Below are 15949 nucleotides of genomic sequence, written 5' to 3'. Positions count from 1 at the left end.
ATTTAAAAAAAAAATTATATAGAGTTCAAAATTAAAATCCAGAATTACACCCATATGAGACAATATGGTATATTGGAAGTGTGACTCAGGAATTAGGTGCAACAAACAGGAAGTGTATGCTATAAACAAGATTTAATATAGTACAGACATCAACATTCTGGCAGGGAAAGGAGTAAGGATTGGTTAAAAAACACATGAAGTCTATCCCTAAGATAGTGCCAATATTTTTTTTAAAAAACAGAAAAGGTGTATTTTTCAAAAAGAGTGAAACCCAAGATTAGGATCTCAATTTTCACTAGTTGTGCGATAAAGCTGGAAAGCCACTGGTTCTTACTGCACATTGAGGAGTAAATTGTTAATATAATTACAATTCATTCAAAGTATTATTGATTAATTTTAAAAGGCAGCTTAAAACTTAAGAAAGACTGCCAGTTTTCTGTGGCCGACATACCTCATATCCAGGATTAAGACCCGAGTCCATTACTTCTACCTCCCTCTTTCTTTCTCTTCACTTTACCCCTCTTGGGCCCTTCTCTGCTGTCTCCTCACTCCTTAAAACCTATGTCTTTGACTAAGCTTTTGGTCACCTGTCTTAATGTCTCCTTCTTTGACTCGTGTCAATTTTTTTGTCTGATTATGCTTCTGTGAAGCACCTTGGGACATTTACTACTTAAAGGTGCTATATAAATGCAAATTGTATGTGTGCGCTAAGGACAGCTAAACATTTTTAAGATGTTTTGATGAAGGGTCTTCACCTGAAATGTTAACTTGTCTGTTCTTTCCATAGATGCTGACTAACCTGCTAAGTGTTTCCAGCATTTTCTGTTTCGGTTTCAGATTTCCAGCACTGCATTTTTTTTGGTTTTTTGTTTAAATTATTTAATTCATAGCAATTTCTCTTTCAGGAATGCCTGCCTCAGAGGTTCTGTTCTTTTCAAGTGAGATTTCTGGTCGTCTCTTTAATCCGGTTCATCTTTATTGATATGTCTTTCCTTCTTGTTTTGAACATGTATTTGCTAACATCCGCTTTTACTGCCACACCTCATTTCTCAGGATCCATATCCAGTTTCAACTCATTCCATGTGGATTCAAGCTCAAATTTCACCCTTCTTCTTTCAGATCTACCCATGACCACCTATTCCTCGGACGTCCAACACTCCTCTAGCCACTGCTCTCAACGCTTCATGCAATCCACCCTCTCTACCATGCACTGCTACATGCATGCTCCTGGCCACTCTCTTTAGCAACTCCAACACACTTTATTTTGGAACTATCCTATCCTGAGTTCCATATCATCCTTTTGTCTCATCCAGCACTAACGAAAAAACTTTTGTATTTCCTTTCAGGTAGCAAGGACTATAAGCTTCAACAGCTCTTGGATACCAGCCTCGCTCATATCCGTCTCCTTCATTCTCTTCAGTTTCTTCCAACCCCATTTCTCCTTTCAATGAAGGGTCTACATCTCAAACATGAATGTGTCTGTTCTCTCCATAGATGCTGATTGACCTGCTGAGTGCTTCCAGCATCTTCTGTTTTTGTTTCAATGCATTTAAAATAATCATATTTCATTTTCTAAATTGAGCTGCAGCTTGTTTTATTGTAATTAGTTAAATTATGAAATTGATAATGAAAATGATAAATTTCTGCCCATCCAGTGTGCTTACATTTTTATATTTACAATTTAAAATGTTTAATATTATCAGATAAATTATCACCCCCTTTTGCCTTGCACCATTATCCCTTTTGTCATTTAATCACTCCTGCCCACCACCCTATCACAGACCTTTTCCTTTTGTTTTCCCTGGCTCTATACTTGCTGAACAGCTGCTCATCTCTAACATCTTGCAGTTCTGATCAGTGATCAACCTGTAAAGTTAACTCTTGTTTTTCTCTCTCCACAGATGCTGCCTGACCTGCTGAACGTTTCCAGCATTTCCTGTTTTTATTTGTAATTTTGGTGCTACTTTCAGGGGTTAATAATGCTTTCAGTCTTCCTGAGGAAAATGGGGCTATACTCTTCACTTTCAAACATTTCAAAACATTTCTGATGTAATTAAATAGTCTGACAAACTAACAGTTGCTACTCTCTCTAGTTCACAAACCTGACATACAATTTTCTTTTTTATATTTCACTTTGAATCCTGTGGTTTTATTTTCAGAAAAAAAGCCATTACAAAAACAATTTTGTAACTGTCTTTTGAAATGATATCACAAAAGACAATGTCTCAATAGGAAATTCCTGCACTGAAGAATGATTCTATCAAATTATTTCATTTAAGAAATGTAAATGCAAAAGTACAAAGAAGGCAAATAAGACAGTGACTGGCTATATGCACTTGCCAACAGAGACCATGAAAAGTATCTAGCACAAGAAGGCTCTTTCATATAATGCTTCTCTTCTAACCTCTAGACTCAGAGGAGAGTGCTCCAAGCTTAGGCACTCTGACAATTAGTGTTAAAGACGTGATTTGTAAACAAATTATTCACAATGTAAATTACTGTGGTATGGGAAAGTGGCCATGTTTTGATCTTATACTCCATTTATAGTATGGATCTGATGCCAATGCACTTTAAACCATGTGTTTCAAAGGGAGTCAAGAGCCATGGCTACCATCTGAGCAAGTGATTTCCAGCCTTGGTTCTGAAGGTAGTGTTGCCTGTACTTGTACACTAAACTCCGGAGATGGATTAACATTAGTCTCCAAATATCTCTGCCAACAAAGTATGTAGTGATCTGGAGACCAAATACTCAAATTGTTCATCTTTATTGATATCTATATGGCAGCAGAAGGACATTAACCTCTACCTGAATATTCAACAGATAGAGACGTGGGCCTACAAATTGGATCATGCCCACCTGGTAGAGCGCATACTACATGCACCTAATGAAGCCGGCGGCAAATTAGTCCATTGCCCTCATTGGGATAGTGCCAGCGAGCGGCAGACACCAGTTGAGGTCCCAGAGGCAGCTCACCGGTCGTGGGGGATGGGAGCAAATTCGCCGAGGTCTTCAGGTGAGTCCGGGGGGTGGGGGGAGTGGGAACGGTGGCCGGCAACAGCCTGTGGTATTAAAGTGGGGTAAGGAGGAGCAGTCAAGCTATCAGGGAAATCTTTTACAATATCCTAAATTGTAAGTAAAGTGATATCACCCAACATGGTAGCCTCAGCTTCTCGGTTGCCATTTATTAATAACAATACTTGATTTTTAAAGTTTATTAATAGGTTCTTTACAGGGAACCTTCTAGTTGAAGACCACAATCTTCAAAAATATTAAAAGATCACAGTGGTCACCAACTGCAGTGCCAGCAGATTTACTGCCCCAATGTGAATTGAAAATTCAACAATGGCAAAGTCAGCAATTATGCCCTTCAATCATCCGCCCAAAAGGATTCTACATGTTGTATTTAGAAGTTTTCAAGGCTGCAGGAGGTAAAAAAAAAGTGCCCGAGAGGTACGTGTACCTTGGTGTATGGTTACAAACAGCAGAAAAATTATATTTCATGTTGAACAGTGCAAAGCACTTAGTTTACAATCAGAAGTCTCTGGCTTGAAACTGCAACCGCCAAATCCAACCAGCCAGAATAGACTGAACTTAAATCCAATTATTCTGATAATGTCACTTCAAGTTCCGAATAGGATTACAAGATATATAGTGAGGAGTAGTTCACAACAAAATAAATTTGGGTGAAGTCAGAAGACATCACAAACCAAGAGGATGGTAATATATCCAATCTCACAAATTACAATTGTTTTGCAGCAAATTACTGCTCACGTTTTTTTTCATTTTCTTCCCCTTTTTCTTCTCTCTGAAGGCTATGACTTATGCTGATTTGATTTAATTGGGTGATACAGCCCTTCTGTACTTCACCCAAGTGTTCCCTCTGCTGGACTCCATCCAGGTTCATGGATAGGTCATTAGACAGATTTGTCTCAACACAAAGCTTCTTAATCTTCAACCTCATGCAAATTCGGTAAATCTACCATCCTACAACTGAAGTGCATAGCAATTTAGAAACCACACATTAAGCAAATGAGACAAACACGCTGGGAATGTAAGAGAAAAACATGAACATGATTTATTGGTATAGAGCACAGTGGACTTCAGATGAGTGCACACTTGATACAAGACCAATTCTGATCCAGTCATAGAATTTGGTTATTTGTCTTATTTGCTGTTCGTGGGACTTTGCTATGTGAAAATTGGTTGAAGTGTTTGCTTACAAAACAACAATGACTGTACTTCAAAAGCAATTCATTGGTTATGGAGCACTTTACCGCATCCTGTGGATATGAAAGGAGCTATATAATTGCTTTCTTTCCCTCTCTCCAACGTACTTTCCATTCATTAACACAATATAACAGAGCTTCTAATTTAAATGGAGTCTGCCTTCAGAGTCAGAACAGATGCACATCATTTAGATGCAGTGACATCATGGTGTAAATGACACAATTGTTCTGCAATGTCACCTTTTTGATGTGATATACATCAATGGATATATGTTTAGCAAAGGAAAGCTTGACAAATACTTTTGCACAAAGGCTCTATCCCTTTCAACATAATCATCTTTGCACAAATCATTAACAATTCAATATGGCAATGAAGAACCTTCTGTTTAACTTTGAAATATTCAATTAGCTGGATTTTTGGTTCTGATAAATATTCAAATTTAAAATACACAGTCACATTTTCATGCTACTGACAAATTATTCTGTAACAAGATTATAAGAATTTGTTGTTATGGCAAACTAGTTTCCACATTTTTAAATCACTTATTGTTTAATGGTTAAAAATGATCTACAGGGACAACCAGTAAAGGAGATATTTCTATAGCTTCCCAAATGGAAAGTTAGTAACAATACTACCATTATGTCTGTGCTGAAATGAGAAGTGAAATAATTCAAAAGTTACTTCACAAATGGACATGGAATTTTATAGGCAACTAGTCCAGAGATAACTTCCTTGGGATTAACTCCACAAAGGTAATGTCAGTAACATCTGGAATTAGGTTCACGAACTCCAGGTGACAGTACCAATCTGACATTTTTCAATACATTTTCAACATATTTCTGCTACTTTTCTTTGTCTCCCCACATAATCCAACCCCCCGCTCCAACCACTGAAAGGGCAGGCATCTTTGCCAGCACCATTCTTTATCCAGTGTATGATAGCAGTCCAAAATAAATCCAATACTTGACACCTACCTGACTGCACTGCTCATATTGAGAAGTCAGCACATGGGAAAATGTGGTGGCAACCAGAACAGTCTGAAACACTGATGCTATACTGCATTATCCTACCTGTCATCAGTGTTTATAACATAGTAATTATTATGCAGAGATGGTTTACCAGTCATTGATGCCACTGCAAAGCTGCCAAGCAGACATGCAACTTCCACAAAAAACCAAGGGGAATAATGAAGGACTGCTATTGTACACTTTCCGGCACCTGGTACAGGCCTGGGTATGGCCGTCGGCCTGTCCTCAGCTAAGAAATAATGCACAAAAGCCTTAAAAGAGTAATATATATCAAACAGCTCTGATGAAAGTCCACACCCATAAAGTTAATCTACTTTTCTCTTTCAGATGCTAACTGACCTGCTGTGTATTTCCAGTATTTTCTACTTTAATTCTGATTTCCAGCATTTGTAGTATTTGTTTCAAAACTATAATTGTAAAATAAAATAGTAATTGTACTACTTTTACTAAAAGTCCAGACTGATCTGCTTAGATCTGTAAATCTTTGTCCTAAATGGAGGGCGTCCTAAAAAGGAGGCACTAGGTATAGATTGAGCTGTGGCCAACTTTATGTTGTAAAGGCTAGATTTGGAGGACCACATGTTAACACCTACTCTTGTCTTTTCCTATTGCCTTCAAGTAATAATAAATGTTTCCCCCCAATCTGGAACAACTAATTTATTTATAGAATGGGATCCCAATTGAGAATGGTCCCACAATTTACCAAATATTTTAAATATACCAAATATTTTAAACTTTACAACCATACAAATTCAACTTCTACAACATAAAAACAGACAATGAATTTACGAAATACACTTAAGAGGCAGACTCAGCTCCTGAGTCCATCAGGCTGATGGCTCATACAAAACCTGAAATATTCAATAATCAGCACTGCCATTGTCAATATTTAATGACAAAACATTCTTCCAATATTCAACTCCTATCACTGAATCATTTTCAGTATTGCACCTACATAGCAAATTTAGGTTCACAGTGGATGTTTCAGCTATTGATGGCAGTCACAAAATGTTTTGGAAAGAGTATTTGAACCTCGTCACCAGAAGACATCATTCAACTGATTAAAATACAAAGATATGTCAACACAGGATGGCATTTACAAAAAATTGTGATGCCTTCACAGTCGAGTAGAGCCATTTGAATAGAATTTTCAAAATCGCTGGCCAAGTCAGCACTTTGTAAATACTGCTATGTCCCAACAGGTAAGAAATCACACACAAGCACTAAATGGCACATATCATAGAAATCATAGAATGGTTACAGCACAGAAGGAGGCCATTCGGCCCATTGAGTCCGTGCCGGCTCTATGCAAGAGCAATCCAGCTAGTCCCACTCCCCCACCCTTTCCCTGTAACCGTGCAATTTTTTTCCTTTCAAGTACTTATCCAGTTCCCTTTTGTTGGCCATGATTGAATCTGCCTCCACCACCTCCTCGAGCAGTGCATTCCAGATCCTAACCACTCGCTGTGTAAAAAAGTTTTTCCTCATGTCACCTTTGGCTCTTTTGCCAATCACCCTAAATCTATGTCCTCTGGTTCTTGACCCTTCCGCCAATGGGAACAGTTTCTCTGTATCTACTCTGTTTAGACCCTTCATGATTTTGAATATCTCTATCAAATCTCCTCGCAACCATCTCTGTTCCAAGGAGAAGAACCCCAGCTTCTCCAGTCTGTCTGGGGGTTAACACTAATGAGGGATTAATGGTCACTGGGGATTAACACTAATGGGGATTAGCACTAGTGGGGAATTGATGCTCACTGGGAATTAGCACTAGTGGGGGATTGATGCTCATTGGGGATTAACACTAATGGGGGCTTAATGCTCATTGGGGAGTAAAACTAATGGTGTGTGTGTGTGTGTGTGTGTGTGTGTGTGTGTGTTTTTGTTTGTTTGTGTTTTTGTGTGTGTGTGTAAAATTGGATAGGACCTATTATTGTATTACCTTAGAGGAGAAAACATTTCTCATTTCTGTCTTTAATATGAAAACCAAACCACAAGATTTTAAGATCTTTTCCAAATTTCAGCACTACTTTTCACAACACGAGAGAAGCCATGACAAAAGTGAGAGAAATATATAATGTAACAATTCGCAATGGCAGATATGAAAGTACTTGATGTGGAAGTACCACTCTGTACATGCAACAGACAAGAATTTTATGTTTCACTGTATTTTGGCTAGCATTTATTATTTATATAATTTTATATTTTCATATATCTAGTGTTTAATTTAAAAGGCAAACTTATGACTTTATCTAATTTATTCAGGAATGTATTGACCCAATTTTTCCCATGGTTCCACTTTTTGAAAGGAGCCTTTCCATCATTTGTAGATAATGACACAGCCTTGAGTTCATCATTTACAGGTTTACACAGAAACAAGTCCAAGCACAGTCTCAGTGAAATATAAGGAAACTAAATCTTGAATTTACTTTAAAGTACCAGATTTTGGCTTTGGGAATAAACACTGATCATCCCTCAAGTACCAGCTTGTCTGGGAAACACTGAGACCCGTTTCTTTGTAAAAGTTTAACCAGGTCCCCTCCCCCCAAGCAACTTGAAAAGATTTCAACTATGGAGGCAGATAATCTACCACATTATACACTTCCAACTCGCCACCAACACACACAATGGTTGTCAACAGCATGAAGGTTTCAGCCCTGAAGAATGCAACTCGGAAGCTAAAGTACATCCGTCAGATTGACTGTGCTATCAGAACACACACATACAGAAGCCCGTAAAATAAAGCTGGCATTCATTTCAGTGCGAAATATAATTCAACAACACTTGAACTCTGTGCAAACTATCATGACATCCTCCTACTGCAGTCCCAGAAAAACCACTGACAATACCCATTTTACAAGATATAATGTTCAAGTAAATTACAGCATAGGACCTCCCATACACTATTATATATAATTGAAGCTGATTTTAAATTATATCATCTTTGAGTACTACCAAGCATCAGAACTCTGAATAAGAATATTTTCATCTTTTTAAAATAAATTTAAATTAATGAATGTCATCTTATGGATATGGTTTTATTCTACAAACCATTTCCTACCTCTGATACAATGATCAGCAGCATCCTCAATGGAGAAAAGATATAGCCTCAAATAGGTATCACAATTTACAAGTAAGTTCTGGTGATAAAAGTACCTTAAATCCTAATTTTAAATGATGCCTAAAAGGCCGCATAAATAGGATTCTATTACCACAAAAATGCTGAACATGTTCCAACAAATTGGCAAAGAATAAAATAAATGAATGACAAAACTAGAACAGGTTCAAAAGAAATAATGTAAATGGCACAAATAAATTTTCATCATATACAGAATTTTCAGGTACATACCCTATAGTTTTGAATATTTCATTTTTTTTTTAAAAAGAGTACTGAAACATTTTCATTTAAAAGAAAAGAAAATTGGATAGCTAAAAGATATCCTCAATTTTAACTGAGGAAAGATAATTCATTGCTGCAATGGCATTCAATCCGTCCAAATCTCTCCTGCAACTCTCTCCAATCCTGTCCCGCACAGCATTGAAGTGGTATCTATGACTATGTTGCATTATCCCTCCTGATACTGTATAAAAGGCTACAGAGTGTAAGATCACACCATCTTCCTCCAATGCCTCTCCTCCACTATCTAGTTCAATGGGACTGCCCTCACTTGGTTCCACTCTTGGTCTATCTGGTTATAGTCAGAGCATCTCTAGTAATGGCTTTTCTTCCCACCCCCTCACCAGTCACTTCTGGAGCTCCCCCAGGATCCACCATCAGTCTTCACAACTTTCACATCTGCATGCGGTCTCTCAGTGACATCGTTCGCAGTCATGTGGTCAGTTCCACATGTACGTTGATGACACCCAGCTCTACCTCTCTAATACCTCTCTCAATCCCTCCCCTTGCCACCAGCTCCATCCCTCTCCCTGGCCTCTGTCTCAGGCTGAACCAAATAGTTCACAACCTTGCCACCTGGTTTGACCCAGAGTTGAATTTCCCACTCCATATTCTCTCCATCATAAATACTGCTTACTTTCACATATAACCCCCTTCCACCTCTACCTCAGACCATCTGTCGCTGAAACCCTTGTTCATGCTTTTGTCACCTCCAGATTCAATTACTCTAATGTCTTCCTGGCCGGCCTCCTATCTTCCATCCTCTGCAAACTGCAGCTCATCCAAAACTCTGTTGCCTGTATCCTGTCCTACACCAAGTCCCACTTGCCCATCACCTCTGTCCTTGCTGACCTACAATGGCTCCCCGTCCCCCAATGCCTCACATTTTAAATTTTTGTCCTTGCGTATAAAACCTTCAATTGCTTCACTCCTCTCCCTCTCCGTAAGCTCTTCCAGCTGTACAATTCCCCTAAACACTCTCTTCCTCTGACTCCAACCTCTTGTGTAGCTCCCTCTCCTTATGTCCCACCATTGGTGGCTGTACTTTAAGCCCAGTCGGCCCCGTACTCTACAATTCCCTCTCTGCACTCCTCCACCTTTAAGATCCTCCTTAAAGCCGAGCTGTTTGACCAGGCCTTGGGTCACTTCTGCTAATCTATGCTTCTTTGGCACAGCATTTGTTTTATTTTATACCTCCGTGAAATACCTTTGGACATTTTTACACACACACTATCTATCTCTCTCTCTCCATATAGATAGATTAAAAAATATATATAGAAATATATGAGAGAGAAAGAGAAATAGATATCCCACAGATCAATAATGTCTGGGAGATCAACAAATTTGGTAATTGATTCTTGCAACTGGGTGAACATACACACAAATCTATGGGTTAGCCAGAACTTTCACTACTTTTTACAGAAAATGGCAAGTACTGAAAAATTAAATTTTGTGAAATATTTCCCACCTTTTTTTGATTCTACAAGTGATTGAGTTTGTAGCCTGGGTTGCTTCAGTACATTTTATAGTTCAATATTATCATCACATCTACTGCTTTTGTATTATTTAATTTGTTGCTAAAATACATAGGTTTACAATATATAAAGCAAAACAATCCACAAGACAAACAATCCACAGAAGTCAATGGCATACCCTTACCTGGAAATGTAGAATTATGGTCCAAATTAAACCAAGTGTTAATTTAGGATTCCCATCAGTGATGTCGTCATTTCTAATATTTACCAATTTCACCTGAAAGAGTAAAAACACAATCAGTACTTCAGTCTATCACACAGGTTCATCTTACTTCACCCAATATTTGAGGCATAATTACACTGCCCTTTATACACAATTTATTATAATAAATCCCACAGATCAAGTGTTCTAGACAAAGAAGTTTTCATTACCAAATGCTTAAAACTCATAAATCCTTACTCTGCTGAATAAGCATGAACCTCTGTAATTGGTGCATTAGGAATAATTATATTATAAATTATATTTGTCAAATATGCATACGTTCAAATAAATTCAGAAACCACAGCTCCCATTGCCAGAGCTTCACTGAACATTTGGACAGTTTTGGGACTTCAAAAAAAAATGTCAGAGATCAACAAATTTGGTAATTAATTCTTCCAACAGCTTGAATTTGAATTGCAACTCAGTAAAGTGACAATGACAGTCGCACACAAGCCACAATGGAGTGCATTTATGTGGCAGTTTTCTTGAATTTTCGTTGACATAAATTCACTGAAGTAGGTTGTTAACCAGTCAAATGATTGCCTAAAATGTTCTTTTATGTAAGACAACTCTAATCACGTGCATACAATAGAATGTAATAATATATGTTAATCTAGTTGAAAGTCCGATTTATATATATTGTGCACAATTATACAGCGGAGTTATTTCAAAAGAAATGGGAGAACTTCCTCCCATCAGATTACTCTGGAAAATGATTAACTTGCTGTTTATATCCTATTACTGGAAATTTAGTGCATTTTAAATGATTTTTTGATGTTTACAATAATTTGAGCTGAAAGTCTATTAAAAGCAGCATGTCCAATTTTCTCTCCTCCTTTTCAAAGGTGAGATATGATTTCACAGGCAGCTGCATCCCTGTGGCATAACAATAAAATGTGAGCTGTTTAGCTAGCGGGGGCACCACACCCAAGCCCAAAGTGATGTTCACACACACAGATTTTCCAGCAGCATTCACTGATTTTCCCTCCCTAATCTAAAGATGCTGAAGCCAATTCTAGTGCCCCAAGGGTCTAGACAGAGTAGATAGAGAGAAACTGTTCCCATCGGCGGATGGGTCAAGAACCAGAGGGCATAGATTTAAGGTGATTGGCAAAAGAACCAAAGGTGACATGGAAAAACTTTTTTTTTAAACACAGCGAGTGGTTAGGATCTGGAATGCATGGCCCGAGGGGGTGGTGGAGGCAGATTCAATCATGGCCTTCAAAAGGAAACTGGATAAGTACTTGAAAGGAAAAAAATTGCAGGGCTACAGGGAAAGGGTGGGGGAGTGGGACTAGCTGGATTGCTCTTGCAGACTCGATGGGCCGAATGGCCTCCTTCCGTGCTGTAACCTTTCTGTAATTCTATGAACCACTGCCTTAGCTGAGGCGTAAATGAGCACAGGATATAGACTAGCGATTGATCTTAGCAACTCCCTGGGTTTGCATGGCTTGGTACCAAACTGGTTGGTGCAACAGCCCATCAAGCCATCGTGGGAACCCTACACACAACAATTAATCTAACTTCCATGACCTAATCCTATACAGTTCAAGCTGTGTCTAAACCACTTTAAAATCAGAAAAATGAAAGTAATGTGTAATACAGAAAATTAACTTTGTGCATTTCTTTTTATTTGTTCTTGAGATGTGGGCAAAGCTGCATTTACTGCCCATTCCTAGGTGTCCCGAAAAGGTGGCAGTAAGCCGTCTCCTTGAACCCTTGTAGTGATGGTGCTCCCACAATGGTGTTAGATACGGAATTGAAGGATATTAACCCAGTGACATTGAAGGAACAGCAATATGTCTAAGTCAGGATGGTATGTGACAGAGGGAAACTTGAAGGCGATGGCGAGAGGTTGTAGGGGAGGGAAAAATCTTAGCCCATAAATTTGTAAATTCAATTTCGCAGCTTGCTATGGGGGGATTTGAATTCACGACCCGAGTTGATAGTCCAATTACCATAATCACTCTTCCAATTTACCTACCTGTCGTTGCTTTAAGTAGTCAAGTGCAATCTGTACATTCTGTAACCTGTGGAAGCGCATTCGGCCTTTCTCACGAGGCTAGAAAAAACACAAGAAAGGAGATAAATTAGTGCCATTCTAATCTTTAATATAAACTGCAGATCTGATTGATAAAGTAGAATATTCCCTTCCTTTTTGTCAGATTTATGGACTTCTCCACTTACATTTCAAAACAGTGAGAGTAACTGTTTTGTGACAACTGTCATTAAGTACAGAATTGTAAACAATTTTACAACACCAAGTTATAGTCCAGCAATTTTATTTTAAATTCACAAGCTTTCGGAGATTTTCTCCTTCCTCAGGCAAATGTTTCAAGATCTCCTTGAAGCCTACGCATTTATACATATTGAACAATACATGGTGTTTACAGACTGCCCCTGCAACTGCCCGTTGCCAAGGCAATCACCGTGTTCAGACAGAGAGGTGTTACCTGCAGAACCCCCGAATACACATTCAACAAAAAAACAAACAGGGAAAAAAAACAGAGAAAAAAAACACAGAGAGAGGCAGAAACATCCGGAAGGCAGAGAGAGCCAGCAAATGACCCATTATATTAAAAACAGATAACATTTGTTCGCTGGTGGGGTAACGTGTAGCGTGACATGAACCCAAGATCCCGGTTGAGGCCGTCCTCATGGGTGCGGAACTTGGCTATCAATTTCTGCTCGACGATTTTTTTCTCTGTTTTTTTTCCCTGTTTGTTTTTTTGTTGAATGTGTATTCGGGGGTTCTGCAGGTAACACCTCTCTGTCTGAACACGGTGATTGCCTTGGCAACGGGCAGTTGCAGGGGCAGTCTGTAAACACCATGTATTGTTCAATATGTATAAATGCGTAGGCTTCAAGGAGATCTTGAAACATTTGCCTGAGGAAGGAGAAAATCTCCGAAAGCTTGTGAATTCTCCGCACCCATGAGGACGGCCTCAACCGGGATCTTGGGTTCATGTCACGCTACACGTTACCCCACCAGCGAACAAATGTTATCTGTTTTTAATATAATGGGTCATTTGCTGGCTCTCTCTGCCTTCCGGATGTTTCTGCCTCTCTCTGTGTTTTTTTTCTCTGTTTTTTTTCCCTGTTTGTTTTTTTGTTGAATGTGTATTCGGGGGTTCTGCAGGTAACACCTCTCTGTCTGAACACGGTGATTGCCTTGGCAACGGGCAGTTGCAGGGGCAGTCTGTAAACACCATGTATTGTTCAATATGTATAAATGCGTAGGCTTCAAGGAGATCTTGAAACATTTGCCTGAGGAAGGAGAAAATCTCCGAAAGCTTGTGAATTTAAAATAAAATTGCTGGACTATAACTTGGTGTTGTAAAATTGTTTACAATTGTCAACCCCAGTCCATCACCGGCATCTCCACATCTTAAGTACAGAAGGCAGCATTACAAAATAGGTCACAATGTTAAAGTTGTTTCCTCGTGCAAAATATCTCACCAACAAATTTAAAAGGAGGGGGGGAAACAATTCAGTTCCTTTATGCTGCACACACTACAGTAGTGTTATTTTGACTATAACAGTGCAAAGGAAATTTTCACTTCTCTCCACTCCCTACCCTGATTCTACCTCACATCTAGTCACCAACAGTGTGGACAGCCTGCTCTCCCTAGGAACCACACTTCCTACCAACCAATCTCAAGCCCTGCCCGATCCCTAGCCTTATCGCCACCCCACTCCAATACATTGAAGCTAAAATAAGGTTATGTTTAGGATGCTGGAAATTCTTTTGAAAACAATGTTGTGTCATTGGATTTACAGGTAAAGTTTGTTTTTGTTTTCTTAAGTCACCAATGCTGAGAAGTACGGGTCATTTTTCAATCTTTCTGTTAAGTACTTAGGCAGCACAATAAAGGAGACCTATATCAATTAGCAACTGAAAGAACACCCGGAGGAAGGAAATTAAATAGTCTTCAATGTGCATTTTAGAATTTAGGGGGGTAATTTTAACCCCCAAGAACAGGTGGGTTTGGGGAGGGTGAGCAGTAAATATAGTTTGTTTTTGGAGCGGGACCGCAACCTGGTTCCAACATACCCACTTCCACGTTTAACCCAGGCGCGTTTGGATGTGTGCGCCCGCCCCAGAAGTCCCATCCCCACTTAAAGCTAGCAGGCCGATATTTAAAAGGGCAATGTATCTCATTGTTATAGTTGAGGCACTTAATATTTTGTGTACTAAAACGTCAAATGTATTTTACCGTACCTGCTTCCCATCGCTTCTGATTCACATCAGGTAAAAGCAAGCGAGAAGGGTCGGATCCATGACGTGATTGCCTTTATTGCACGGCTTGTGGGCCAGGAAGAGCAAGAGTGCTTCATCCAAGCCCAACAGGCGTAATTGGACCCCCGCGATTGGCCGACCCTCCCACCCCCCTCCCTCCCCGATCTTCTCCAAGGCTCACTCGATGTCGTCCACATCCCCCCACCCCTCCGATTTCTTCCACAGTCTACGATCTCTTTCCCTCTGGCCACCCCCCACCCCCCCTCTCATTCATGGCTTCTTTCCCTTCTGAAAGGCAGCCAGCCTGTCAATCTGGCTGCCTGGCGCATGGGAAACCTGGAAGCACAAATACTTACCTTCAATTAAGTTGCGATAAACAGAGTGCGACGCACTCACTTGACTTCCGGGTTCCCCACGCGAATATCTACACACTTGCTAGGTTCCCGGCTCTGAGCTAAAATCCTGTCCCATATCTCAAATGCAATAGGTACTGCTACATGACAGTAATATAATGTCGCCTAGGAAACAGTTAATCATGACATAGCTTATTGAATCTCTTCAGTATAAATTTCTCGGTGCCAGAGTAGGTGACACTAGTAACCAAAACAGTTCCACTTTCTGCCCGTCAACAATGCTGAATCAGATACAATGCAATAATACACTAAGCAGACACTGTAATGTGACTCAACCTTTTATTTCCCCCATACTTATACAATGGCCAGATATGGAAAACGCTCAGATTTTATAAAGGATAAAATATTCTTTATTTAAACATGCTCAGTGGGTCATCCCAGTGCAGCACTTTGCTATGTTACTGCAGAGGGGTAGGCAGAATGCAAGTTTGCAGCTGTAATTCCCCACTAGGCGAGTTCTTGACCTCAGTCAAATATATATCTATTCAGGCCTAGGAGCAGGTCACTTGGTCACTCTTGTAGATAGGTAGTGGCATTTAATAGAATGGGAAATGCTTAAAAGAGGAGAAAATATTTTTCAAAATAAAATTGTGAAAATTGCAAAATGAAGGTTGCAAAATAATTTCACTTGACAAAAGCAAAGTTTTTTTTTACTGCCCCCTCCTGTCCTCCTTACCTCACTCCCCATCTTGTGGTTTCTCCCATGAAAACTACATGAAGGGCAGGTAGACTAGGGGTAGCCATAATAATCCACTTGCAAGGCCACTTTCTTCTCTCTCCTGTTAATACGGAGGCTTCACCAACTGTAGAACTCCAGGCCAGAATGTCCAGAGACCAGGGATGTGCCGCAGTCACTCCAAGCTCGAGACGTGAGGAGCAGCAACTAGTCACCTACAAAAGGTGTCA

The 15949-nt window shown here is 39.5% G+C and overlaps 1 protein-coding gene across 16 annotated transcripts in view; it reads right to left on the bottom strand.

Moving 5' to 3' along the window:
- The window catches only part of macf1a (microtubule actin crosslinking factor 1a), a 523722-nt gene that overhangs the window by 244061 nt on the left and 263712 nt on the right, over positions 1–15949 (bottom strand). For all 16 annotated transcript variants that reach the window (XM_068006497.1, XM_068006495.1, XM_068006501.1 and 13 more), the window contains 2 exons: positions 12375–12452; positions 10313–10405 (listed from right to left, as the gene is read on the bottom strand). In XM_068006497.1, coding sequence (XP_067862598.1) covers positions 10313–10405; positions 12375–12452 — 171 coding nt within the window. The remainder of the gene's footprint in view (positions 1–10312; positions 10406–12374; positions 12453–15949) is intronic.

The sequence above is a fragment of the Heptranchias perlo genome, chromosome 26, assembly GCF_035084215.1.
Source record: "Heptranchias perlo isolate sHepPer1 chromosome 26, sHepPer1.hap1, whole genome shotgun sequence".
NCBI classification, from domain to species: Eukaryota; Metazoa; Chordata; class Chondrichthyes; order Hexanchiformes; family Hexanchidae; genus Heptranchias; species Heptranchias perlo.
This window is presented reverse-complemented; position numbering and strand designations above follow the sequence as displayed.